This window comes from Morone saxatilis, unplaced genomic scaffold (assembly GCF_004916995.1).
Source record: "Morone saxatilis isolate NCDOM2014 unplaced genomic scaffold, NCSU_SB_2.0 Contig24, whole genome shotgun sequence".
In the NCBI taxonomy this organism is placed as follows: domain Eukaryota; kingdom Metazoa; phylum Chordata; class Actinopteri; family Moronidae; genus Morone; species Morone saxatilis.
In genome coordinates, this window is record NW_023339807.1 from 17,495,972 (window position 1) to 17,521,355 (window position 25,384).

The following is a 25,384-nucleotide window of genomic DNA, read 5'->3' on the forward strand; positions in this document are numbered from 1 at the left end:
CAGTCAACTTGTTTTTATTATTTTTTTATTATTTTATTTTAGGGTATATAAAATACTAACATTGTGTTTTATAAAACCTTTGACTGTATATGTATTTGTATAGTGTATGTATATATTTATGTATCCAGCCGATTATTAGACCTTTTATATACTGTGAAGAGCTGAAAGTTGATTCTTAGACAATCAGATATTTACAGATTTAAACCCACAGTTTGTTAAATGTATACTGCATTTCATCCAGACATTTTGTATCACTTTGAGAAGTTTGTTGCTCAAGAAGTGTGAAATTGGCCTAAAGGGACTAAAATGCGGGCCATATACGCTGTAATGTCCCTGGTTCGAGTCCAGCTGGGAGCATTTGTTGCACGTCTCTCCCTAAATTTCCTGTCTGGCTCTAGACTGCATACTGCCAATTAAAGGCAAAACGTTTTCAAACAGCACACAGCCTTACTTTGTTAACCCTGTTACAAGGCTGTGATGGCGACAGATACAAACCGTTTTTCCAGTACGGGCCATGCTGTGCTTTCTTTATTAAATCTTCTGGTTGGTTTGCAGGTGGATAAAAAGGAGCTCACGGGCAGGACTCTGTTGCCTGTGCCTGGTTACAAAGAGAAAGTGGAGTTTGGAGTTTTGGTGTCTTTCGCCTACAAGGTGGACGGATCAGGTACGTGAGCTTATATGGAGCAGAATATTGTACCAACACTAACAGCTTGTACCACTTAAGCAATACTGTCCTTTACATTTCTCTTTCTATTCCTTAGACGAGGAAGTGGTTGTGGCAACAACTCGTATCGAGACTATGCTGGGAGACACGGCTGTAGCTGTCCACCCTGCTGACTCCAGATATCAGCATCTGAAAGGAAAAATGGTGCTGCACCCCTTCTGTGACCGCAAGATGCCAATTGTCTTTGATGACTTTGTGGACATGAGCTTTGGAACAGGTAGGCATAGTTATAGGAAGAGACAATCTGCCTGTTGGTCTGCGGTGTGCTGAGAATAAGTAATCAGTCATTAAGCCAGGCCACTTTCCTTATTATATTATTATTCTGTTTTTTTACCCCTTCTGTCTGCCTCTCGTGTCCCTCTGCACCATTTTCTGTTCAGGTGCTGTCAAAATCACCCCAGCCCATGACCATAATGACTACGAGGTTGGAGAGAGACACAATCTGGCCTTCATCAACATCTTGGATGAGAATGGCCTGCTCATTAACGTGCCTCCCCCCTTCCTGGTATAGTGTCTCATTATTGTCTTTCTCCTTGCAGTGTGTGCACTTCCACTGTGACACTAAAAGTCAGGCTTCTTCATAGTTTGCTTGGTGTAGCAGTTTTACTTGTTAATTTTTCATTTTTAACTATTCTTTCTGTCCCCCAGGGCATGAAGCGTTTTGAGGCCAGGAAGGCAGTGCTTCAGGCTCTCAAGGACAGAGGCCAGTTTAAGGAGATCAAAGACAACCCTATGGTTGTCCCAGTCTGCAGGTAAAGTGAGGTTCATGTGTGTATAAGTGGGTACACAGGTGTTTGTGTTTTAGATCTTTTCATCCTATTCAGGATCATCCTTTAATCCCTACTGTCTATTTATCTATCCTATCAGTCGTTCCAAGGACATTGTGGAGCCGCTGCTGAAGCCGCAGTGGTATGTGAACTGCACAGATATGGGCAAGCAGGCTGCAGACGCTGTCAGAGAGGGACAGCTCAAAATCATCCCCGATCACCACCTCAAGACGTGGTTCAATTGGATGGACAACATCAGGTAATCATTTCTGTATTTTTAAATTGTTTTCTTATGTTTTATCCTTATTGTTTATACTTTAATAGTTCCAAATGAATTTTCTGTCAATCAATCTGTTCATTAATTAATCAACTAATTATTTTTAGCTATAGAGATAGATTATTATAAACAATCGTGTGTGTGCGTGCGTGCGTGCGTGTGTCCTGTTTGAGATTTCATCCATCCATCTTCCGTGCAGGGACTGGTGTATCTCTCGGCAGCTGTGGTGGGGTCACCGTATTCCTGCTTACTTCGTCACTGTCAATGACTCCTCTGTGAAACCAGGAGAGGTAAGTTGATGTCTGTCCCTGTTGTTAAGATCTGGAGGCTTTCAGATGACAAATGAAAGCTATTTGTATCCGTTATTCTGCGTTTTTTTTATTTTTTTATTCTTTTTTATTTATTTATCCTTTTTGTCCCCTCCAGGACATGGATGGTCATTACTGGGTGTGTGGGAGATCGGAGGAAGAGGCCAGAGAGAAGGCAGCAAAACGCTTCAATGTGTCTGCTGACAAAATTACCCTCAGACAGGGTAAGATTTAACAGTTTTTAATTTAGCAGTTTCATTATCACAATAATTGTAAAGGTTATCTAATCAGTTCATGTTTTGCTACTACACACATTTGCCTAATTTAATTCATTCTACTCCATATTCATACAGATTAGATAACTTTTGTTCTTTGTGTTTCAGATGAGGATGTTCTGGACACTTGGTTCTCGTCTGGCATTTTCCCCTTCTCCATTTTCGGATGGCCTAATGAGGTAAAAAAATGAGGTCAACCACCTTTTTACTGACACAAATGGCACTTCTTTGCAGTAGATAATAAGGATATCGTCTGCAGTAGAAACACTGATCCAAAAAAGCTAATAAAAAAGACTTTTGCATACCAAAATATTATCACTTTACCTCTCAGTGTATTCTGTAGAGAATCTGACTTTCAAAAAGGCTTTTGTTTCTTCAGTGTGTTTTTGTATTTCCATTATAAATGTTGCTCTTTTGTTATATTTTTCCTTTAGACCCAGGACCTGAATGTGTTCTACCCTGGCACCTTATTGGAGACAGGCCATGACATCCTGTTCTTCTGGGTTGCCCGTATGGTGATGATGGGCCTTAAACTGACTGGCAAACTGCCCTTCAAAGAGGTGAATTTAATTTAATTTAAAACTGCCAAAACTGAAAATACACAACAGGATGTGATATCAGTGTTATTAGCAGGACATGACTAAATAATGATGATGCTTTTCTTTTTGACAGGTTTATCTGCATGCAGTGGTGAGGGACGCCCACGGAAGGAAAATGAGCAAATCTCTGGGCAACGTCATTGATCCTCTGGATGTCATTACAGGGATCTCCCTTGAGGTAAAGCCTAATCACGCTTTGATGCATGTTCAGATTCACACTTACATAAAGTCTTTCCTCTCTCCCATTTGGGTTTTCTTTTACATGGACACCACACGCTCATTGCTCCCCCGAGGGCCATATTCTTATGTAAGCTTTATTAAGCACCCCTTTCTGCTTCCAACAAGCTTTTATTGAGGCCATCAATCTCTTTACTAGCTAGAGGGATACTGCTCCGTCAGACGAAACAGACCTTTCCTCTAGAGGGCACTGAAGGACTTGTAGTAAACTGCACTTTACTCTTAATGTTTCCCTTTTAAGCCCTGCCCAGGTAAAACATCAAGCAGTTAAAAGCGGGGGGTTTTCATTCTCAAGATGAAAAGAGAAAATTGTTAAACACATTGTTTAAATGGTGACTTATTCCCTATCCCCCCCACGCTCTAGGGTCTTCATGCCCAGTTGACGGACAGCAACTTGGATCCACTGGAGGTGGAGAAGGCAAAGCAGGGCCAGAAGTCAGACTACCCAACTGGCATCCCAGAGTGTGGCACAGATGCTCTCCGGTTCGCTCTGTGTGCCTACACTAGCCAAGGTGAACTCATTTGTCTTTTTTGTTTTTCTTATTTCCTGTCTTGTTGTGCCTCTATTGGCCCACAGCCTGAATGTCAACCTTGACTGCATAAAATATCTACAAATTCTGGAAAAATGCAATCCTGTCACTACAAGGTCAGTGGAAACAAATCTGTTTTAATATATACTGAAATGATCATTTATTCCTGTGTTTGTCTCCCAGGTAGGGATATCAACCTGGATGTCAACCGCATCCTGGGTTACCGTCACTTCTGCAACAAACTGTGGAACGCTGTGAAGTTTGCCATGAAGACACTGGGAGACAACTTTGTACCATCAGAGAAAGCCCAGGTGAGACCAGGGGAAAAAGATGAAGGATGCTATAAGAAAATAAACAAAGACGCTCCATCCTAATTTATATTCATCCAGTGACATACGTACCATGTTTTGACCAAGTAAATGTTTAGTAAAACTGTCTTCTTGATACTATTTTTTTTGTCTGGGGGTTTAGTTTCCCTATATGCCCTGTTTTTGTATTCATAAACTGCACACATTGACATTCGGGATAGACTTAGTACGGGAGTCGTGTTAACTGAATCTGAACATTTCCTCTTTACACTTCACTCAATCCTCTCAGCTGTGTGGAGAGGAGAGTGTATCAGACAGGTGGATTCTGTCTCGACTGAGTGCTGCTGTTGGTCTCTGTGATGCTGCCTTCAAGGCCTACGACTTCCCAGCCATCACAACTGCCATCTACAACTTTTGGCTGTATGAGCTCTGTGATGTCTACCTGGTAAGGAACTTTTAAACCACTGAGGAGCCCAGGTCCATTCATCATTAAATGGATTATGCAAGGGCATGTAAAAAGTTAATGATTTTACCGAAGACTGTGTACTCAGGACCAAAACAAATTCCACTACTTCATCCTCTTCATCTTCCCTCCCACTCTTCTTGTCCTCCAGGAAAGTGTGAAACCAGTGTTCAGTAAAGCAGAGGAAGACAGCACCAGCCAGAGACAGGCCCTCGTGTGCAGACAGACCCTGTACACCTGTTTAGAAGTCGGTCTGCGCCTTCTGTCTCCCATCATGCCCTTCGTCACTGAGGAACTCTACCAGAGGTTACCACGACGACGACCTCAGAGTGATCCCCCCAGCATCAGTGTCACATCCTACCCTGACACTGAGGAGGTGAGATAAGGGAAGGGTAAATGATTTTCTTATGTTCTGACCTCACAGGTCAGAACATAAAGAAAATAAAGTTGCAGTTGCACATATTGTTAAATGATAGTCACTGAAGTTCACTTTTTGGTGATGTTCTTCTTTAGTGTTTGTGAGCACCAAGTTTTTCTGTGATTTGTTGCAGTTCTGCTGGCACAGCGAGGCGGTCGACCGTGACATGGAGTTCATAATGACTGTGGTCAAGACCATCCGCTCACTGAGGGCCGATTACAACCTGACCAAGACCAGAGCTGACTGTAAGATGACACACAATAAACTAAATTATAAAAGTTACTCTGAAATAAATCTTAGTTTAAGGCCAACTGTTCATCATGTCAGTGTGGAAGGGTAATAGCAGTGTTGTTCTATGATAATAATTGTTACTTTGACACAAGACATATGACAAGCTTGTAAAATATGATTCACTGTAATAGATACTACAGAACAGCATGTAGAGAAGTTAAAATTAGCTCTACCTCACAGCAATAACGTAGTAACATCATTTTTATTCATCTTTTATGTTGCCTAATCTTTAATTTGTTCATTTTTCTCCCAGGTTACCTTCAGTGCATAGACTCTGCGACTGCGTCCCTGGTGCAGAAGTACAGTCTGCAGATTCAGACCTTGTCTTATTCTCAGGCCATCATCCCTCTGACAGCCAACCAGCCTGTCCCAGAAGGCTGTGCTGTGGCTATCGCTTCTGACAGATGTACTGTCAACCTTATGCTCAAGGTGAGGGCGAGTAATCTGTTTCTCCTATCTCTCTACCCCAGAGTTTGTGTGTGAATACATAAGTTGATCTTGTTTTAGGTTTTTTTAGACACAAGATGTGGTGGTGTTTGCCATATCCTACTTGTTCTTACAGTTGCAAATCAGTTAAATTCAGTTGTTTTGACAAGTTACATAACTACTTGAATAGTCATGAATGCACATTCCTCTACTTGGTAACCATCTGACCAGCGCAGCTAACCATAATCCCGCTACGGAACTACACTATCACTACCCATCCCACACTCACCGTCTCTTCGTTCCTCCTTTCCTGACCTGAAATAACAAGATCTTAATATAAAACTGTCCTTTTCTTCACCTTTAATTCCCCCAGGGTATCATTGATGTGGAGAAGGAAGTGGCTAAGCTGATGACAAAGAAAGGTGACTTGGAGAAACAGATGGAGAAACTGACAGAGAAGATGTCAAAGAGTGACTACAAGGAGAAGGTGCCAGTGAAGGTGCAGGAGCAAGATGCTGAGAAGGTGGGAAGATAAATTAATTCAGTGTTTCTTGGGATGTGGGACGTGGTAAATTCATGGTAAATAATGACTTCCTTTTCTCCACAGCTACGGCAGAGCCAAACTGAACTGGAAAAAGTAAAAGAAGCCATGGACAACTTTGGGAAAATGATGTAACTTTCCCTTTAGCGTTATGTAAATCAGGATCTATTTCCACTTTTTTCATGTCAGTGTATTCATTTTCATATTCCAAGTTGATTGTAGTGTGGAGGGAATTCAATAAAACTCTTATGTTAGACAATTGTCTTCAGCAGGGTATTGTTCTGAAGCAATCTATTAATCTAAGTCTCTTGTATATCTGTGCAATTTATTGAACACTTAAGGAAAAAAAAAGAAGAAATGATTTCAGTCCCTTGTGTTAAACATGTTATTCAGCATATTTAATAGAACACGTAAGCAGAACATACAGCTTTGTTCATAAAGAGTGTCCACAGAAAAGAAATAAACCTGAAAAGCGTTTTAACACTTTGGCTGCATTTTTAAAGATTAAAATTCCTCTGACCTGACACCATTAAGATATTTTATATTGTATTAAATTGTAGCATTGTATTTCTACTTATAATTGCTTCTTTACAAACACAGCCAAAGAGGGAACAATGGAAGGAGTGAGAGATGGCTTATGCATTTACATGAAATGCACCCTTTTATCCTTTTATTTTTAAGAGACAAACTGAAAAGTATGACTAAACACTAACCTAAAAAAAAAAAAAAAATTACCATATTTTACAGGTTTTTGGGTGTGGGTGGAGATAGTAGACCCAATCTTTCCAGATGCCACCACAGCAACACTATACATGAAAACAAATCTGTCTTGGAAAAAATGTGGAACAAAATCACAGTAATACATTCACACCATGCCAGGAACACGCTCTGACCACAGGCCATCCAAATCCTCTGCTGCTCATTTCCTCTCATCCATTCTTCTTTCTTTACAGTCTCCAGGGTGAGTGGAACTCGGAGGCGGGGAGAGGAGTGCAGTGTGTTGTTTCAAAGTTTCGCATGTACTTCCGAGCCTTGGAGAGGAAAAAAAAAAGACAGCGGGGATGGAGGAGGAATAGAGAATGAGAGGTGTGGGAGGGCAATGAACAAAAAGTGCAGAACTTGATTATATTAGCTTTGGTCTGTCTGGCTCAGTGCCATACAAATCTCTCTCATCTCTTAAGGGTTTACACGGCAGGTGAATAAAGCCTAATTCAGAAGGCATTACCCAGGGAGGAGAAGCATAGCATTAGCTGTAATTGATGGCACTCCTCTTGTTTGATGTTAAATGACTTCAATAAGCTGAGCGTGGTGAAATATATTACACCAGTCAACCTGAGAGCACAGGTGAGCTGGTTACTATGGCGACCAGGAAAGTGTTCCTCAGTGGTAATGATGTCTGTGAATAGCTGTGATGTGTTTTTTTTTTTGGAGTGCGAGAGAAGGGGGAAGGCAAGCCAACCTTAAACAAGAAAATGGGGCTTATTGGAGAAAAGGAAATTAGACTTTTTTTTTAAAGAGAGGTCAGGCAAAGACAACAGGTGGCTGCCCTTTAAAAACCAGACAAGAGAAACAACTGTACACATTGTGATTGAGTGCATGGATAACAATGGGTTGATTTACTTACCAAGAAAAGAGCCAGCTGCCGCCTTCCCTCTAAAGTCATATCCTCACCTGGTAACATTAACAGTGAGACCATGTGAAAGTACTGTACGGAGATACATGTATGTACGAGGGTAATACTGTGTGCAGTTTATTTGCCTAGTAAATGTGAAGGGACCCGGGACTTACCAACACTCCATGGAAACATAACATCTCTCTCTGCCTGATACGACTGCAGCACAGAGACACACCAGTCGTCGTCCACCTCGTAGCCACTGTACACTGATGCTGCAGGGCAAGAGTGAGCTGGCATTACACGCAGTTGCTAAAATACCAACTCAATACACAAACTTTTAAATCCTTTTCCTTTTTTTCCCTGTTTAATACAGTAAGTTTTATTCTAATTTAGTTTAAAGGCAGTTTAGAGTGTCCAACACAGTGAAATGGTGGTGTGAACACACTTACCTTCTTCTAAGTGATTGGTAGATCCCAGCCATTGTCTGACGACTCTAATCCCTTCATCTGTCATTATTTTTGGGTACCTGGGCAGGAAAATGACACCACCACTTATATGTGTGAGCATATCCAGCAATGAGACAACTGAGGTTATATGTTTGAAAATCAGGAGACCGACCTGAACTGTAGCAGTTTAAGCAGAAGGTCGTTGCCTCTGTTAGACATGACGTCCTCTGGACCCCTGTAATACAGTGTGCAACTTATTATCATGTAGTGTCAGTCAACCATGTCACTGACTGGGTAAGTGAATCCTTCCTCGTACCTCTGCTTCAACCAGCAAGGCACTTAACCCTCACCATTTTGATAATTACCGTGTTGTAAACAGTAGATGATTCAAGTGCTGGATAGTTTCCTGTAGTTTCATTGTAGTAATTGCAGTAAAAAATCTGTTTAGATTACAGGAAAATGTTTCCTTTCCCCTCCAGATACATTTTAAATTATGTAAAACTACTCGCCTATGCTTAATATTTTGTTTTAAATGTTTTTTCCTACATAAAGAGCAAAACTCACTGAGAAATTGCTTGCTAGATTGACCAGTAAAAGAGTTGTGAGCATCAACATGGCTAGCATTAAAGGAAACGTTGGCCGACACCGCGTTAATGGTTGTGAAACATGTAATATCTGCTACAATGTTACATTGTGTTCACATTGTTATTACATATTAGATAGAGGAAGGAAGCTCCAGGGCCAGTTTACATCCTAAAACTGCACTCTCATTTTAACTGAACCATTGTTATGCCCTCATTCAACATCCTATTTCAACCAAAATGTGTCCTGCAAAAATGATGCATGTATTAACCCAGTAAAAAGCAAACCAATACGGTATATTGAGGGCTTACGTTGTGGTGATGATCTCATCTCTGGTTCTCCTGATCAGCAGGACTGGTCCCTGATATCTGGAGGAAGAGAAAGAGTTATGTTAATCATCAGCCAGATCACTGTGAGCTGCGCCAACAAAAGTTACACAATTACACCCCAATATGTTGCGTAATGTTCAATGATGCAGACTTTGACTTTTCTGATTAGTGTTCACTATAAATAGACTGTCCCACTTACTTGAGAAGCTGCTCAGCGTTGTTGAGGTTCATGTACTGCCTAACTGTGTATTGTACCAACGGTCCTAAGAGAGAACAAGGATATTTCAGCTGCTAAAAAAAGATACCTGCTGCAAACAATTAATAGGGTTTATGCTATCCCGTAACGCCTTGGACTTACTCCAGCTGTCGGGCATGACCTTGAGGGCCAAAGGCAGGAGGTCGTCAAAGGAGGCATCCAACACTAATGACTGGATCTCTGGGTATGACATTACAGCCCAGCTAGCTACAAAACGAAATGGAGAGATAGAGAGACAGAAAATCAACAACAGGGATTTAAAGAAACCAGTAAAAACACGATTCACATTTTATAGCATATAAAAGTGACCTTAATGTACCTGTGAATCCTCCAATGGACCAGGCATATATGACAATGTCATTGAGCTGGAAGCCCAGCTTGTGTATTGCAAACTGGATCACTACATCCATGGCATTGGCCTCGTTCTGGGGGAAGGGCACTCCCTGGCAGAAAGTAAAAAAAAAAGCAATATCCATGCATTATTAAACATGGCAGTAACACTCAACCACCTACAAAACCATTCACTTCCACGGAGCTAACAGATTTACAAGGTTTCATTCCACTCCACTGATAATATCGACCCAGGGAGTGTACTTGCCCTCTTGTGCAATACTGTCCAACTGAAACCAGAATTTCCACATGTTGTTTATTCCACTGTGTTGTTTGTGTATGGAACACACAGGCATACACTGTGGTCTAACTAATGCTGGTTTATGGATTAAAAGTAGTACCAAATCTGACAACACCACTTACCGTACTGCCTCCAAAGCCAGGGTGGTTCCAGCCCAGTACAGAGTATCCACCTACAGAGCACATCAACACAAGATTTAACTTAAAAAAATGTAACTAGCATTATGAAATATCTTGAATGTTGTGCAGAAGAGGATCCCTCACCCTCCAGTGGAGTGTTCATGCAGCCCACCTCATAGAAACCTGCATTCCCCTCACAGCAGATGACCTGTGGCAGAATTCATACATTTCAAAAACCAAAACACAATGTGACTGATGTGACACAAGTTTTGTTGGACCCTGGAAGAAGCCCAAGGCACAAAAACAGCAAATCATTGCAGACATTTACCAGCGTTTGGCCAGTCTGTCCCCCATCTTGCCTTCGATCCACAAACATTGTGTCGATCTCATTACCATCGCAGGCCACAAGCTTGTTCCTTTGGCCGTCAAACTGTAACAAAATGGAGAGAAATTGACAGAGAATGATAATCAGTATTTATTCGAGCGAGTAGTTAGAGAATGAGTGTGTGTGGTTTTATTTTTTTACCTCCTCTATTAACTTAGCCTGGCCTTGCTGGAGCATGGGCCTCATGGCTTTCTGCAGTAAACCTACGGAGCCAGGGTACAGCATCCTCCTCCCAAATGAGTGGGCAATGAGAAAACTGGAGAGGAAGAAAACAGATATGATGACACTGTAACAACTTCTGGAAAAATGTGACTGAATATGGGGTGAAATAAGATGCAAACCTACTATAAAGCAAACTGTATCCATCCCCTTACTTGATACTAGTTACAAATCTGCAGTCAGAGCCTTCATTTTTGGATCATGCTGCATAAACTGCATTTACCTGATAATGTGGCATGGTAGAGTGCGCACAGAGTTGAGGACACTGTCTGCTGCTCCCCTTAATCTGGGCTCTGGCTTTAGCAGAGAAACACCAGCCTTGGATAGTTTCCTGTCACATACAGAGTCAAAGGCTTGCAATGAAACAGATAAGCAACAAAAGGATTTTAATCCAATGTACTTCACAGTGCTTTTAATGCATATATTTACAATGAACTGACCCTGATAGGAACAGAATGACAGTGAATACACATGGCCTTTTCAAATGGCAATAAAATAGAAGAGCAAAAACACTTACGGATTGTTGACTTCTGTCCAGTTGAAATCCGAGGGCCAGTACGAGAAGTCAAAGTCATAGCACCTCACATTTTTCTACATGGAAAGCAGAAACAAAAAAGAAATTGTCCCTTAAGTTAAGGTCTGATGTAATGTAACTATTCTTGTCTCCTCGCTAGCCAAACCATTCTACGAATACCGATAGCAAATTCTGATGTTCAGTACTTTAGTACTCAAGTTGCCGTGGGCTCACCTTGTTTTCTGGTGTGTGATTCTTCTTAGTTGCTTCAAGAATGGAAATAAACTGAAGATACTCTAAGTTTTTCCATCTCTCCCACCCTTGAGGAGAAAAGGCAAGGAAGAGGGAAGAGCAAAACAATGAGTGATATACGTGCAAACACAAAAAACATTTAGCTACAAAGCCTCAAGGGTGCAATTAGTATGCTTTGAGGGTGGAGACCTTGTGCAACTGCCTCGATGTTAAGCAAATCTTATTGGCATGCAGCACATACAGCATATGTTGTGATATCTAAAAATGGAAGAATTGAATTACTCGTTGCCTGCCAGTCAGTTGAAATCTGTAGCCTCACCTCTAAGACAGGCCACTCCTAGAAGACACACCAGCACTGTTCCCAAATACTGACTCACAGGAACCAGCTTACTGCTGCAGATGTAACCTAAAAATACACAAAGCAACAGTGACACAGACATCCACATAACCCCCCTCTTTCTCTGCCAGACTTGAGCCTCATTAATAGGCACCAATACAAACATTCACAGTCTGACAACTACCCTACAACCACATGCATAAATCAATATCAAAAGCTCAATTATACACTAAGGAGTAGCAAACAACTTTAAGCAATTAGTTTCTATTGATGCATAGTCTTGCTGGATGATTCAGTTGATTAACTTTATATTAATCCCACTTCTAGGGGAACCGCAGCTCCCAAGAACATCCTCCAGTAGCAATTTTTCTTACTTAATGGAAGGAGAAATGTCATCCGGAAAAAAAATACATATTTTGACATATGTCACTGTCAAACCTTCTAAAAAAAAAAAAAAAAAGACTTTGACTGAAATTTGTCAAGCTCATGTTCGAAAATAAGTTCAGGTTACTTCAGTTCTTCAGTTTTTACAATTTGCTATTCTGGGAGCAGGGGTTGTTTACAAGGAAATAGGACTGGGAAATGAGGTTGACATCATTAACATGATATTAATCTGGTTATTTTCCAATATACAGTAGATAGATACAGACAAATTAAAAGGAAAAATCCTGAATGAATGAGTGGAGAAACTTAACAAATGCAGATGTTTTCATACAGGACATGAGGGGTGATTGAATAAAATAAAAATAATGTGAATCAACTGAACACAAGGGTTCCTGAGACTAGGAGGTTTATATTGTTTTTTTGCTTTAAATTGTCACCCATCTGTATATATCCTATATATAACTGATGGTCAAAGCCATTTACTGTGTTATAGTTAGATTAGTTACACTACATGTATCCAAAAAAGAAAAGTGTAATTACACCTAGATCAGAATCTCTTTCATCATGATTTTATTTCACTAAAATTCAAATATTAGCTATAATAATGAGTTATCACAAAGGCCTTGATTGTTTCCTTTTCCTCCGTGGAACACAAACTCATATGAGATATTATTTCTGTCAATTCTCTTAATCAATTGATTAACACTTTGGTTTATAAACATCTGAACATATAGAAACGTTTCCAAGAGCCCAATCTGTCCTTTTTTGTCCAACAGCACAAAAATATTCAATTTACAAAAACATAAAATAGAGAAAACCAAGAAATCCTCTCATTGGAGAAGCTGGAACCACAGACAGTTTTCCTGATTAATTCTCAGTTGATGAACTGATAATACTAACATAATAACAATAACAGATAACAAACATGATCCACACAACCTACCTTTCCTGTACAGATAGCAGAGGAGAAGAGGAGAGCTGTAATAGGACAGAGACCACAGTGCTGAAGCCTGGAGGGAGAAAACAAACAAATAAATAGACTTAACAAAACTTATATCGATATAATCACTAATGCAACCATACTGACCCAGCCGAGGATGCTGTCAGTGTGTTTCTCCAGAGTCCTGGGTTGGTAGCTCCATCCCTGCGAACAGTGAGAGAGCTAATGTTAGCACTGACTGTACTTACATCAAACAGAGGGTTATAATAACTCTGCACCGCCTTTACACTGGCTGTTAAAGCCAGCACTTATTCTTATTATTCGTTTTTATGTTCAGTGTCTATCTTTTCCTCTCCACGTCTTAGCAGAGCTTCCTCTCACCTAGCATTAGCACAAACCAGGTCACTGAGGAAACCAATGTGTGAAGCACCAGAGAGTAACTGAGCATGAAAAGACAAACACTTCATTCATTCATTCATTCATTCATTCATTCATTCACCCAGTGTGAGCCCGGCTGTGCAGTGCGGTGGGGTTTCAATAACAAACAACCTGACACTTCCGGGACGCAGCCGGAGCCACATCGATGCTAACCAGATTAACTTCTGTTCAGTTCCCGCAGTCGGCTGCACTCAAACATGTGAAACACACTTTATATACTCATACCCTCCTCCCTGCCCTGCCGTCGGTCCGAGACTGGTCCGGTGACCGGTGAATTCGTTGTAAATGAGGCCCTAAAACACAGCGGAGCCACATCCAGCCGGCCATTCTTCCACTGTGAGGACTACGGAAGCCCGCACTGATCAGAAAGTCTCAAAAAAAGCGAAAGCGCTCAGAAAGTTTTTGGGAAAGAATGTGACAGGCAGCAGCATTATAAGATAACAATGTTTATTTAGAAGTGTTTGTATTTAAATACAGAAAGGTACAAGACAACCGGTACAATACCAAATGTTTAAGAAAATAAGTGTTAAGAAAACCAGTGAAAAGGACAATATAACATATTAACTTACACACATTTGATACTAGGTTTAGAGAGGCTTGTGTGAAAATCTTTCCCCTTCTCCACCATGTGCAGCTCCAAAACATGACAATAATAAACTACTTAATAAAAGTAGTAGAGCAATAGCTTATAATGCAAAAAGCAAAAACAATAAAAACAATAGAGTTGCATTTTCCCTGAAGCATTGAAGTTCTTCACATCCCAACTCTGACATTCAGTTGTTACTTTTGTTTATAAAGGCCTTCTGCTACAGCTGGGAACTGAGCGGATATGACAGCTGGATGAGGATGAGATGTGGGTAGGTGATCAGCTCTGACACTGTTCGGATCTGAAAACAGAGCACAAAGACAAACTAGCACAAAAATCTCCCGTCCCCCAGTCTCTTTTATTCTTCCTTAAACACAAACACAGACATCCCACGCAACAACAACACATGGGCGAAGGAGCACTGCCTGTCAGCACATGGCGTGATATTATGCCACTATGTCAGAGTGATGTTCAGGCCAGCGTGATTGGTGAGTGTGAGAGGAATGTGAGGGGCAGATGAGTGACAGTCCAAACACAAACACACACATTATCACACACACACACACAAAAACAGTTCAACATACAAAAACACACACACAGGTGATGCAAGGCTTTCTGCTTACCGCTCCAGTTCCTTATAGACATCATCCTCTCCTCTCGGCTTCAAATCCTGGCATAAAGGAGATAAGGGGGAGGGAGGTAGGGAGGCAGGGAAAGAGTGGTACAGTGAAGAGGATGATAAAGAGCAAGAGATCCATGCAACTGAGGCTAGATTTATGCCCATCTACACCCTGTGTAATGAGATTGATTTGTTAATACCACTAATGTTAGGGTGGCAGTTGATAGGCAATGGGTTTATCTGAGAGGGGGCTGACAGATTGGGGGAGAAGACTGCAAGTGTGAGGGAAGACATATCTGCTGACAGCTTAGGGAGGGAGCAATACAGAGAGTGAGAGTCTGTATGCATTGGCAGATGTGCGTATCACAACTCCTCACACACACACACGTGCACCCTGCCTCTGTGTGTGCGCAGGGGACGACACAATAACTCACCATGTATACTGAGCCCTCGGGAGGAGCCTGTTGGGAAGGGAGGAGAGCGTAGAAAACAGGTTTAATGAACAACAAGTGACAGAGAGGGAGGGATAGTGGAAATTGGAGGAAAAACAGAAAAAGAGTGCACAATAGAGACCAGACAGAAAAAGGGGAGGGGAGGGTGAGAGAAACAAAAAGAGAAGAGATAGAGTTATAAATACCAGATGAGAGGAGTGGGACAGGGGAAGATGGGGGTAAAATGAAAAGGGGGAAATTCATCAGAGGATATTTAGTAATTTGTAAATGTCTGAATTCATCACCTGTCTGTAATCCTCAGGATTCTCATAAATGTTTTCTGCTTCACCTGATTGGACAGACAGGGACTGCTCAATACCTGAGTGAAGAGAGAGAGAGAGAGTTACCAATACAGTGTCTCACACACACACACACTGAAATGCACAGGGAGAGAGGATGTGGGGGCAGATTCATTACAACAACCCCAGAGGATGTCACGGCCCACATCACTCAGTCGAAGCCGACAGGGGCCGAAGATGGACGGAACACGAAGAGCTGTCAAAAGAGAAAACGCCGGAAGACTCACCGCGTTCAGAAATGTGTTTCTGTCTCCATAGCAACACACAGACAGCCGCAGCAACCAGGGGCACCAGGAGTAATAAAGCAGAGAGAGAAGGGAGCAGGGAGGGGGTGGTCACACTGACACTCTCTACAAAAGGAAGAAAAAAAGTGATATAAAAAAGCATGAATGTTTCCAAGAACAGTGTTAATATAAAACTTGTAGAGCTATGAGTGTGAGTGGTTGAATGACATAAAGAGAAGTTATTCCTGTTTGTTCTCCAGTTTCAAGTTAAGAGGGGGGAAATCTTTTTTTTTTTTTAACATGAACACTTCAAGCTATGGATTTAAAGACATGTTTCGGTTGAGATTTCCTCAACATGTTACATGCATTTGCATCATGCTGCTGTCGAGTCACAGACAATGGGTGCAGTGGAAGAAGGTGGGGAAATCCAGGCTCTGTCAGACAGACTGAATAGTCTGTATGACAGCTCAGTAGACATCGATCTGACAGACCTTAAGTCTGGACAGTAAACGCTGTCAATTTGAAAACGTGGTCGAGGAGAAGAAAAGCACCAGTATCAAAGAGACCATATGTTGTCAGATCATTGCACAAAACCTCAGCAAATGCCACTTCCATAGAGAGTAGTTCGATCTTACTTTTTTTGCAAATCCTATGTATCTATTCCCTGTCTCATCTAATTATGTACATAGAGTAGGTAAAGTCAGGAGAGGCTTTTCCATGCACACTCCCTTGACATCTAATCCTAGGTAACAAACTGCCTCTAGACAAAATGACAAACAATGTAAATAAATATCAGTCTTTCAGCCAAATTCTATCAACGCAGCATTGTAAAACAGGTGGATAGAAAGCGTAGGCGTGACTATTACAAGCATTACATAAGCTAACCATTTGCTCACTGTAGCACCAGTCAAATTTTGTAGGAAGAGCTCACGCGTGTGATCAAACTTGTCAGGTCGGTTTGCATAATGAGGATGACATCAGTGTTGCAAAACACAGCCACAGGGTGACACGAGAAGCAGGAGGGAGGTACTTGTTTCCACAGAGACTGATGTAATTTGGTGTACCTGAACAAGTGTTCTGTCGCTGTCTGCTCACTGTACATGGAGCACAAAGCAATCAGCTCTGTCAGGCATCTTTGGTTTGCAAAAGAGAAGCCCAATAAACCAAATGTACTACAGAACTACCAAAACAGACTTATGGAATCTGCTTCATTTTTAAACAATTCATACCATGTCTTTTTGTGGCGTTGGAGGTCATCTGATGGGCAGAAACGTAGAAAAGTCTACTCATCAGACAGTTTCCACAAATTTTGTTTGTAGAAGGATTGGCCCTCTGGTTTCACCTTAGCCCTGGTGTCACAACTTTTAGCCGGCTTAAAAAATAATCAATCATTATGTTCTATGTGAGGTGTAATTGATTGGTGAGTATGTGTAGAGGTTGCTAATGGAATATTGTGGTGAGTGCTGACCCCAAGACTGACCTGCACTGTTCTCCTTGCCAGCTTTAACACATGATTTATGGTAATTGAGTGCAGTGAGGCATAAATGCTCCCAGTTTCTCACTACCTCTACCACTACCATCTTCTTGCTCTCTTTTTTGTCTCTCTCAACCTTTCTCTCGTCTTCCTCTGCCTCACCTTTCCCTTTGCTCGATTGGCACTTCCTCCCTTCCTTGCCTATTTCCTCTCAAATGAGGTAGGAGGTGAATCGTATCAGTGCCATTGTAGTGGAGGGTGGCTGATAGGAGGCAGACCAAAGAACTGCTCGAATGCTTTGCAGATGATGGGCCAACTCAGGATAGCAAATGATTGCAGAACATCCCTGACATTTGAAGTATTTTATGTGCTGTGGAACACAATGATTGCTTCACTTTTGGATTTTCTGAACTGTGGCACTGGTGAGAGGAATGCTATTATGCAGTGTTTTTTTTTTACTTCTACAATTGGCGCTATACTTTAATACATTAGATATCCTCAAATTATATATATATAACTTGCTACATTAGTTATTTGGTTATTTCCAGTGAACTAAAGAGTTGTTTTAGTCCCTTCTTTGAGCTAACCCTGTGTAAAATCCCACTGTCTCAGGATACCTCCTTGCCATCCAGAATAACTATTTATATACCATTAACTGTCACTGCTTATTGTCATACTATTCATTATTAACCAAGAACTTTTGAGCTATCTTGCACTATTGCAGTGTTTGCGCAACCTGTCACTTTTCAACAGTGGCCATCCAACACTCACATAATTTGAACTTTTCACTCTGCTCAGACTAAAGTCCCCATGACACACTGGACAAATACGTGTCACCCCTACCTATATTTGTTTTCTCATCTGACTTCTCCAATCAGGTGAATTCCCTGTGTTTATCACCCTTTCTTTCTTTCTCCCCCCCATGTCCATTACTCTTATAGCCATACCATCAGCGTGCATCATGATGAGCTCTGGGCCCCTCAGCCCAAGTGATGTATTGGGGTACAGGGAGTGAACTCATCTCTGCTAAGGGATCCATTCAACTGTCACATCCTCCTGTGCTCCCCCACAGCCACCAATACAATAAGTCTGAATAATTTAGTTTCAGTGAGGAGAGATGTCCTAAGGTCCTGTCTTCTGATATTCGCATATCAGCCGGGTGAGTGTGATGAGAAAACCGATAGCCTTTATATTTTATGGAAGAATAAGTATTAAGAAATGTGGTGGATTTTTATGCATGTAATTGGACTGGAGTTATTCCGCTGGATATCATCTGCAAATCACAACTTCTTGTTACACAGGTGCCTTGACCTCTGACCTATTTACTACATTAAGAAAGCCTAACATATGGTATCTGTCAGGAGCTTTTTTTCTCTCTGAACCAATGGAAATTCTGGCAGATGAATTGACCTGAGTTTGGCTTGAATGCACCGTAGAACGCTTCATGGAGCACATATCCGGGAATCATCCACATTAATGGTTCATTATCTCCACTGAGTTGACAGGAAGTCTGCCAGGACTCCCAGGGTAGTAATATAATACTGTTGATAAAAAATCAGAAACAGACATCTTAGTGATACCATACCATTCATCCCACCTTCATGCGGCAGTGTGACAGTTTGAGTTGCCCAGACGGTCTGCCCATTTTTTAGCTGTAAGGTGCAGGTGTAGTTTCCAGCTGTGTCAGAGGTGATGGGTATGGGCAGAATCGTGGAGATGCTGCCAGGGCCGTTGCTTAACAATTTCAGCTGGCGACTCTTATTCTGGTATTTCCAATTGGCACTTTGGACCTGGGACCGTTCTGAGTACAGGCACCCCAACTCCAGCTTTGAGGAAGAGTGGCTGGTTTTAACTGTGGATGTGATGCAGAGCAGTGAGGGAGAGGGGAGAGGAACGTGGGAGGAAAGGGGGGGAGGTGTTAAAGAGGGATGAAACAAATGAGAATAAACAGAAGGAAAGATGAGTAAGTGAAAAAGACAGGCATGAGGGAAGAGAAAGGAGCGAGACGGGATGAGAAAGTGAGTTAAAGGGTAGTGTGTGAATATAAAAAAGGCCAAGGACACATAGAGAGTAATGGGGTAAAGGGAAAGTGATATGAAAAACAAAGAACAATTCAGAGAGGGGTCAAAATAATATATATTCATTAAAGTGATTTGCTGCTAATGCATTGGTTGACTGTGACTGATGCTTAGTGTCTCATCAAACCAAAATGAGAATTCATCTGGGTGTAATCAAGCTCCACAGACCCCCACACACACACGCACAAAAACACACACATTTCGGCTGGTTTGCTGACACAAACAGGAATATTCTACAACCTGAATTGACTGGTCTTAATGATGAACACACAGCAAGCAGTTTACTTCTTTCCTCCGAAACACTTGAACAACTTTCTACTCTAAATAACTGGACTACAGCTCTCCTGCTCCCATTTTCTTCTGTTTCACTCACTCACTCTCTCCTCATCTCTCTCACTCATATTCTCACAAATGCTCGCTCTGCTGTTGGCAGTCACAGGGTTTTATTTCCATACTCATCCTTTGTGTGTGTGTGTGTGGAAAAGCAGTAAAGTTTGAGAATGTCCAGTCAGCAGCAGTAGGCTACCGAAGAGCAGCAGCCTCTATTACACAAGGATCTGAAAGCTGCTCTCATCCCCTCACCCCTACTCATCATCTGTTTCCAGGGCTTGTGGTACAAAAAAAAGAAGGAAAAAAAAAGGAGGCCAAGAAATGGGATGCAATTTTAAATGAATTAGGCCGTGAAAAATTTTCAGGATGTCAAAATGTATTGGGGTGAAGGCGTTTATGTAATTGGAGCACTTGGTTCACTGGTATACAGCTCAAGAGAGGAAATTCTTTATTAGGACTGGAACGCACCGCACACACGCAACCCGTAATGAACACATACACAAATTCATAGGCTTTAATTTGTGCACATATGCGTTGGTGCACTCCTACGCTCACACCTGAGTGATGCGGTTGATGTACTCGACTGTGCTGACCTCATTTACATGTCCTCTTGAGGAGGTGTACTGTAAAGACGGAGGGGACAAGGCAGAAACAAGAGAGAGACAGAGAAGAGAGAGTATAGGAGAGGAGGGGAGAGGAAAGCAGAGAGAGGAGAGGGAGACAAACAGAGGGGAGAAAAGAAGAAAGGAGGGAGGAGAGAAAAGGAGAGGGGGGAAAAGAGAGGAGAGAGAGGATAGGGGACAATAGGAGACAAAAGGGGAGGTGAGGAGGGGAGAGGTAAGGAGGAGAGAGGGGAGGAGAGGAGAAGCAAGGAGAGAGAAGAGGAAAGGGGTATAGAAGATGTAAGGGCAGAAATAGAGAGAGGAGAGGAAAGGAGAGGAGAGAAATGTTTAGTGAAGAGGTGATGATAAAAGAAGACGAGTTGTGCAATGTAACGTGAAATGAAGGGGAGAAAGGGCTGAGATGTGAGGAGAGGAGCGGTGAGGAAAGGAGAGAGGAGATGAGAAGACCAAAAGAAGAGGAGTAAGAGGTAAAAACGAAGGGGAGGAAAGGCTAAAGAAAGAGGGAGGGAAGGATAAGGAAATAAGGCAGGGAAAGAGGAAGCGAGGGAGAGCGTTTGGGGAGGAGAAAAAGATGGGGTGTAAAAGGGTAGATGAAAGCGAGGGAAAGTTGAAAGGTAAAGGGGGTGGAGAAATGAATGAAGACTGTGGCGAAGGAAGGCAGGGATGGAGAGAGGGAGGGAGGGAGGTTGGCGGAAGAGGAAGGGAGGGAGTGAAGGGAAAGGGAGGAGGGTTGATCTCTGGGGTTTGAAGCACATTAGTATTCATGGGGAAGAGGAGGCCACAGACAGCAGAGAAACAGAGGGACCAGACTGAGAGCAGCATACCACACACACAAACATAAATACACTCACACTGCATGTAAGCAAGCACTCACACATCTCTCTGTATATGTGCCCACACACACACACACACACACACACACACACACAGAGCCTATGTATCATGTGGATTTAGATGCTACAGAGGGCCTAACCACTCCTTGTGCTGAAAACAGAGACAATTGCACTCCATCTCTTTTAATATCTCCAGGTTACACACATTAATGTGCATACAGGCCCTGAAAAAATCCTCCCAAGAGATGGTTTAGCGGTTCAGGCTTTCCGAAAACCGCACGCACCCCTGCTGGCCTCGGATCGAATCCCGCTTCAGAAGCGTCTCTCCAGTGCTTTCACCGCTTCGCATCACCTTCCTCCCTCCTTGCTCTGTCAATAAAAGCAGAACATACCGGAGGGCTGTAGATGACGTCTGCTCGCTTCACTTTTCCTTTTTTGAAAAAGAAGACCTCGACCGCTAGTGTATACCTACAGAAGCGGAGGGGAGCGAACGAGTGCAGGTGACTCATTTCACTGTGGGAGAGAAAGGGGCTGGGTTGAGCTCTGGGGAAAGGGTGGAAGACAGGAAAGATTCCTATCGTGTTGGAGGCCACTTGCAAAACACCGCTGACGGTGGCAGGAGGAGAGCAGGGAGAGGGAAGAGGAGGTGGAGGGAGAAACAGCAACACTCTCTGGGTGTTCTATTCTTAGTCTCTTTTCCTCAGACTTTGGGTGTACGCGCGTGTGTGTGTGTGTGTGCGGGCATGTGTGTGTGTTTGTGTATGTTGTTAGTTAGTGGGGAATTCATCATTTCCTGACACTCGAAACACTAAACAAACAGGGGAGCCTCTAGCCTCTAATTATGCTGTACGCTCCAGCACTTAAACTTATTAGCACCGGAGGGGATGTTTTCGTGTGTTTGTGTTTGTATGTGTCCTCTCTGTGTTTTTACCAAGGTGGTCCAAGTAGTGTGTTAAGTTGATAACCACTTTGATGCGTGCTGATGTGGCCTCTAATTACTCCGTATACATGCCTGCTGGGTGGTTGACAACACGTTCTCACTCCCAACTCATCATATATGCCCGCTTGGTCAGTGGGCCTACGCTTCAAACTATGCTACTCTACGTACTGCTCTACCATCAGTTTTACACGTGCATAGCTCTGCTGTCAAGTTAGCAATAATATATATGCAACGTCTGGTTATACTTTCAAAATCAAGCTTGCTATGTTATAAAATGGTGGCAGTTTGGTTAGATTTAGCAAACAAAACCACTTGGTAAGGTTAAGTAAAGTTCATGATTTGGGTTAAAATAAGTAAGTTAGTAAAGTCACTCAAGGCACCAGTGTGTAACATTTTGGCATCTAGCAGGGAAGTTGCAGACTGCAATCATTTGAATACGGCTCAGATTTCCAATAATGTAGGAGAAACTACTGTGGCTGCGAAACATGCAAAATACGCAAAAGGCCCTATCTAGAGCCAGTGTTTGTATGGTGGTTCATCATAGTGGCCCCGTCTGTAGATATAAACGTCTCATTCTACCGTAACAGAAACAGAACAATTATTATTTCAGGTGATTATACACTAAAAGAACATACCTATGAATATTGTATTCCATTTCTGCCAATAGATCCACCTAAATGTTGCACATAGTTTTAAAACGTTAGACGGTTGAGTTGAGGCCCACAGATGATTTTCGAATACTGAGAATTGAGAGTCAGCCTTACTAATTAAACATTTGGAAAGCCATTTTGTTGTTGTAAATCTTTACTTCCAATTATTGAGCACAGATGGTCTTTCTCCCCACACTTACCCATTATATACTGATGCAGTTTGACAGAGTTGTGCTGTGAGGTGCCCGTTTCAAACACAGTATTTTACTGGTGGACCCAGGCATCTCTTTGTTTTTCAAAAAAGACATGAGTAAAAAAAAAAAAAAAGATGGCAAGTCACGCCTTGATAATGTTGTGATTTATTCATTTAACAATGAGCAAATCTGACAAATCAGAATAAAGCCTTAATCAGAGCAAATATGTCATAAATAATTGTTCTGTTTTCATTAATTTAATCTTTCTTCATTCAGGCAGTCTCATTTAAGATTAAGATCTCTTTTCCAAGAGAGACCTGAGCACCAAAAAAATTAACAATCCACAAACAGAAACAACACAACTGTACAATATACAAGGAATGAATGAAAATAGTTACAAGAAAAAAGAAAAAAACATCAGATAATAAAGCTTTAAAATCTCCATGGGGAATGTAAGAGTCTAGTTTGAGGGCAGTTTGCAGTTCCTTCCACTTATAAGGTGCATCATACCTAACACCAACATTAGTGAGTACATGAGGGATATCTAGGGTTAAGTAGTTAGTGGATAGATAAATTAACATGAGATGTCTATTTCTTCGTGACTGTAAGGAAGTCCATCCATTCTGAGACTACATGCTTCCATGTGCTATAGTATGCTGCAGGGGGATGTGTACTGTATGTGTGCAAGCTGCCTGCTGCATTCAGTGAATTAGCCGTCGTGCATTGCTCATGCAGGCATTTTCTAGGGTTTGTGCTTTAAAGTCAGATTTGCAGCACAACATATAAAAATACATTCAAACACACTAACAGCACATTTTATTTGGGCACTTTGTTTTCATATCTGGGTAAGAATTTGCAACCTATGTAAACTGTCACATAAACAGTAACAGGGCTATTCTGATTTGTCACAAGGAATTCCCAAAGTACGAGTGTCAGCTGAGGGTTACAGTTGTCACACCAACTGACACATTCGCTCGTCACTCGAACTGACAGATTTGCTCGTCACTTAGAGCCACAGGGAAGAATCGGAAGGAGAGACAGGGAATCAGAAACAATAAAAAAAGGGAAAACATTGAAGTAATCAGGGAGATGGTTAAAATATGTGTAAGACAGAGTAACGTGTAATGAGGAAAGAACAGACGGAGGTTTGTAAGCTCTATGTATACATACTGTATGCAGACTGTGTATGTCTGTGTACCACAGACCAGAGTAATAAACAGGGTCTATCTCTGTGACCTCTGTGGTACAGAGTGGCAGAAGAGTCAAACCTGATCGATAACTCAGTGACTCTCCTCCTCGTTGTGTATTCTCAGATGTAAGGAAACACAATCCCAGCCATTAAATATTATTGTACAGACAGTAAGACACAGCATACAGTCCCAAAGGCACTCTACAGGATGCTTATTATAGTATATATGCATGAGGGCTATTTTTATTTCCTTTTAAAAGTAGGGTTAGCTTTTTATTGTGCAAATTTGTGGTACTATCATACTTTCCCAGTTTACTCTTTATTACTATTAACTTACTTTATATTATTCTGTGCAGGCATGAGACAAACCTGTTGAACATTGTCCTTTTTGGAGGAAGCAACTTTTAGAATCATGGATACAAAAACTGTTAAAATCCAAAAATCTCTAACTGCAACTGGTCGAGGCAGATGGCCACCCACCTAGAGACGGGGTTGTCCGAGTTTCTGCCTCTAAAAGGAAGTTTTTCCTTGCCACCGTCGCCAGTGCTTGCTCATGGTGGGAACTGTGGGTCTCTGTAAATATTTTTAGTAGTAGCAAGTCTAACCTGCTCTATTTGAAATTCCAGCTTCATTTGTTGTTATTGTTTCTAAATCTGCAAAAGTACACAAAACAATTAGTTTTGGGGGGCTTAGGGGGTTACAATACTGGGAGGTTTGTCTCCATATTACTAACAGTAAGAAAATAAAATGAATGAAAATGAAATTGATTGGAGTGTATTCTTTGGGTTGGATATGATCAATGATATAGTGCGTTCTGAGAAATGTGCATTTGTATTTGTACCTAGAGAGACAGTCAGAATGATCTTCTACCTGTCTGCATTAGCTGCACAGCAGGCAGAGCTCCGCAGGCTGCCAGTCAACCTGCTTTCCCCATCTGGGAGCTTTGATCGCGGGGGAGGTGGCAGCAGGGATCTGGGTAGTATAACATGAGCTCTGGGTGTTTGGGTGTCTCCTACATTCTTCAGACAGAGCAGCTAGCCACCAGACTATAAAACACACTTGTTCTCTTGGAGTCAGCTACTTGTCTGACATTGTCTGAGAGGGTAAATCTATACATATTATCATTTTGTTGTCCATTTTTCTCCTATTAATTCTGTTTACTTAAATTTAATTTAGCTTTACTTCATACTGCAAACTATATGTTCTTTTGTATCTTTGTTGTTTATTCTGTGTGTGTGTGTTT

The 25,384-nt window shown here is 41.8% G+C and overlaps 3 protein-coding genes across 3 annotated transcripts in view; 1 reads left to right on the forward strand and 2 right to left on the reverse strand.

The window, feature by feature from the left end:
• vars1 (valyl-tRNA synthetase 1) overlaps positions 1–6,504 on the forward strand; it is a 10,391-nt gene extending 3,887 nt beyond the window's left edge. Inside the window, exons 12-29 of the mRNA XM_035672572.1 lie at positions 556–664; positions 762–941; positions 1,105–1,229; positions 1,373–1,476; positions 1,592–1,750; positions 1,968–2,058; positions 2,195–2,300; positions 2,460–2,530; positions 2,786–2,911; positions 3,024–3,128; positions 3,552–3,699; positions 3,901–4,028; positions 4,315–4,470; positions 4,640–4,864; positions 5,040–5,151; positions 5,451–5,626; positions 5,997–6,146; positions 6,231–6,504. Coding sequence (XP_035528465.1) covers positions 556–664; positions 762–941; positions 1,105–1,229; positions 1,373–1,476; positions 1,592–1,750; positions 1,968–2,058; positions 2,195–2,300; positions 2,460–2,530; positions 2,786–2,911; positions 3,024–3,128; positions 3,552–3,699; positions 3,901–4,028; positions 4,315–4,470; positions 4,640–4,864; positions 5,040–5,151; positions 5,451–5,626; positions 5,997–6,146; positions 6,231–6,299 — 2,340 coding nt within the window. The 3' untranslated portion in view covers positions 6,300–6,504. The remainder of the gene's footprint in view (positions 1–555; positions 665–761; positions 942–1,104; positions 1,230–1,372; positions 1,477–1,591; positions 1,751–1,967; positions 2,059–2,194; positions 2,301–2,459; positions 2,531–2,785; positions 2,912–3,023; positions 3,129–3,551; positions 3,700–3,900; positions 4,029–4,314; positions 4,471–4,639; positions 4,865–5,039; positions 5,152–5,450; positions 5,627–5,996; positions 6,147–6,230) is intronic.
• A 43-nt stretch (positions 6,505–6,547) lies between these two features.
• abhd16a (abhydrolase domain containing 16A, phospholipase) lies at positions 6,548–13,962 on the reverse strand. The gene is made up of 20 exons (XM_035672629.1): positions 13,837–13,962; positions 13,321–13,377; positions 13,177–13,243; positions 11,832–11,918; positions 11,495–11,580; positions 11,264–11,337; positions 10,970–11,077; positions 10,669–10,783; positions 10,471–10,572; positions 10,287–10,350; positions 10,146–10,195; positions 9,712–9,835; positions 9,495–9,599; positions 9,336–9,399; positions 9,119–9,175; positions 8,398–8,460; positions 8,229–8,305; positions 7,953–8,051; positions 7,789–7,835; positions 6,548–7,195 (listed from the first exon to the last, which is right to left on the reverse strand). The coding sequence occupies exons 1-20, from the start codon at positions 13,936–13,938 to the stop codon at positions 7,112–7,114; spliced, it is 1,632 nt and encodes a 543-aa protein (XP_035528522.1). The 5' UTR covers positions 13,939–13,962; the 3' UTR covers positions 6,548–7,111.
• A 3-nt stretch (positions 13,963–13,965) lies between these two features.
• The window catches only part of g6fl (g6f-like), a 15,822-nt gene continuing 4,403 nt past the window's right edge, over positions 13,966–25,384 (reverse strand). The window contains exons 6-11 of the mRNA XM_035672630.1: positions 18,902–19,156; positions 15,834–15,956; positions 15,553–15,626; positions 15,251–15,277; positions 14,821–14,867; positions 13,966–14,498 (exon numbers count right to left, since the gene is read on the reverse strand). Coding sequence (XP_035528523.1) covers positions 14,477–14,498; positions 14,821–14,867; positions 15,251–15,277; positions 15,553–15,626; positions 15,834–15,956; positions 18,902–19,156 — 548 coding nt within the window. The 3' untranslated portion in view covers positions 13,966–14,476. The remainder of the gene's footprint in view (positions 14,499–14,820; positions 14,868–15,250; positions 15,278–15,552; positions 15,627–15,833; positions 15,957–18,901; positions 19,157–25,384) is intronic.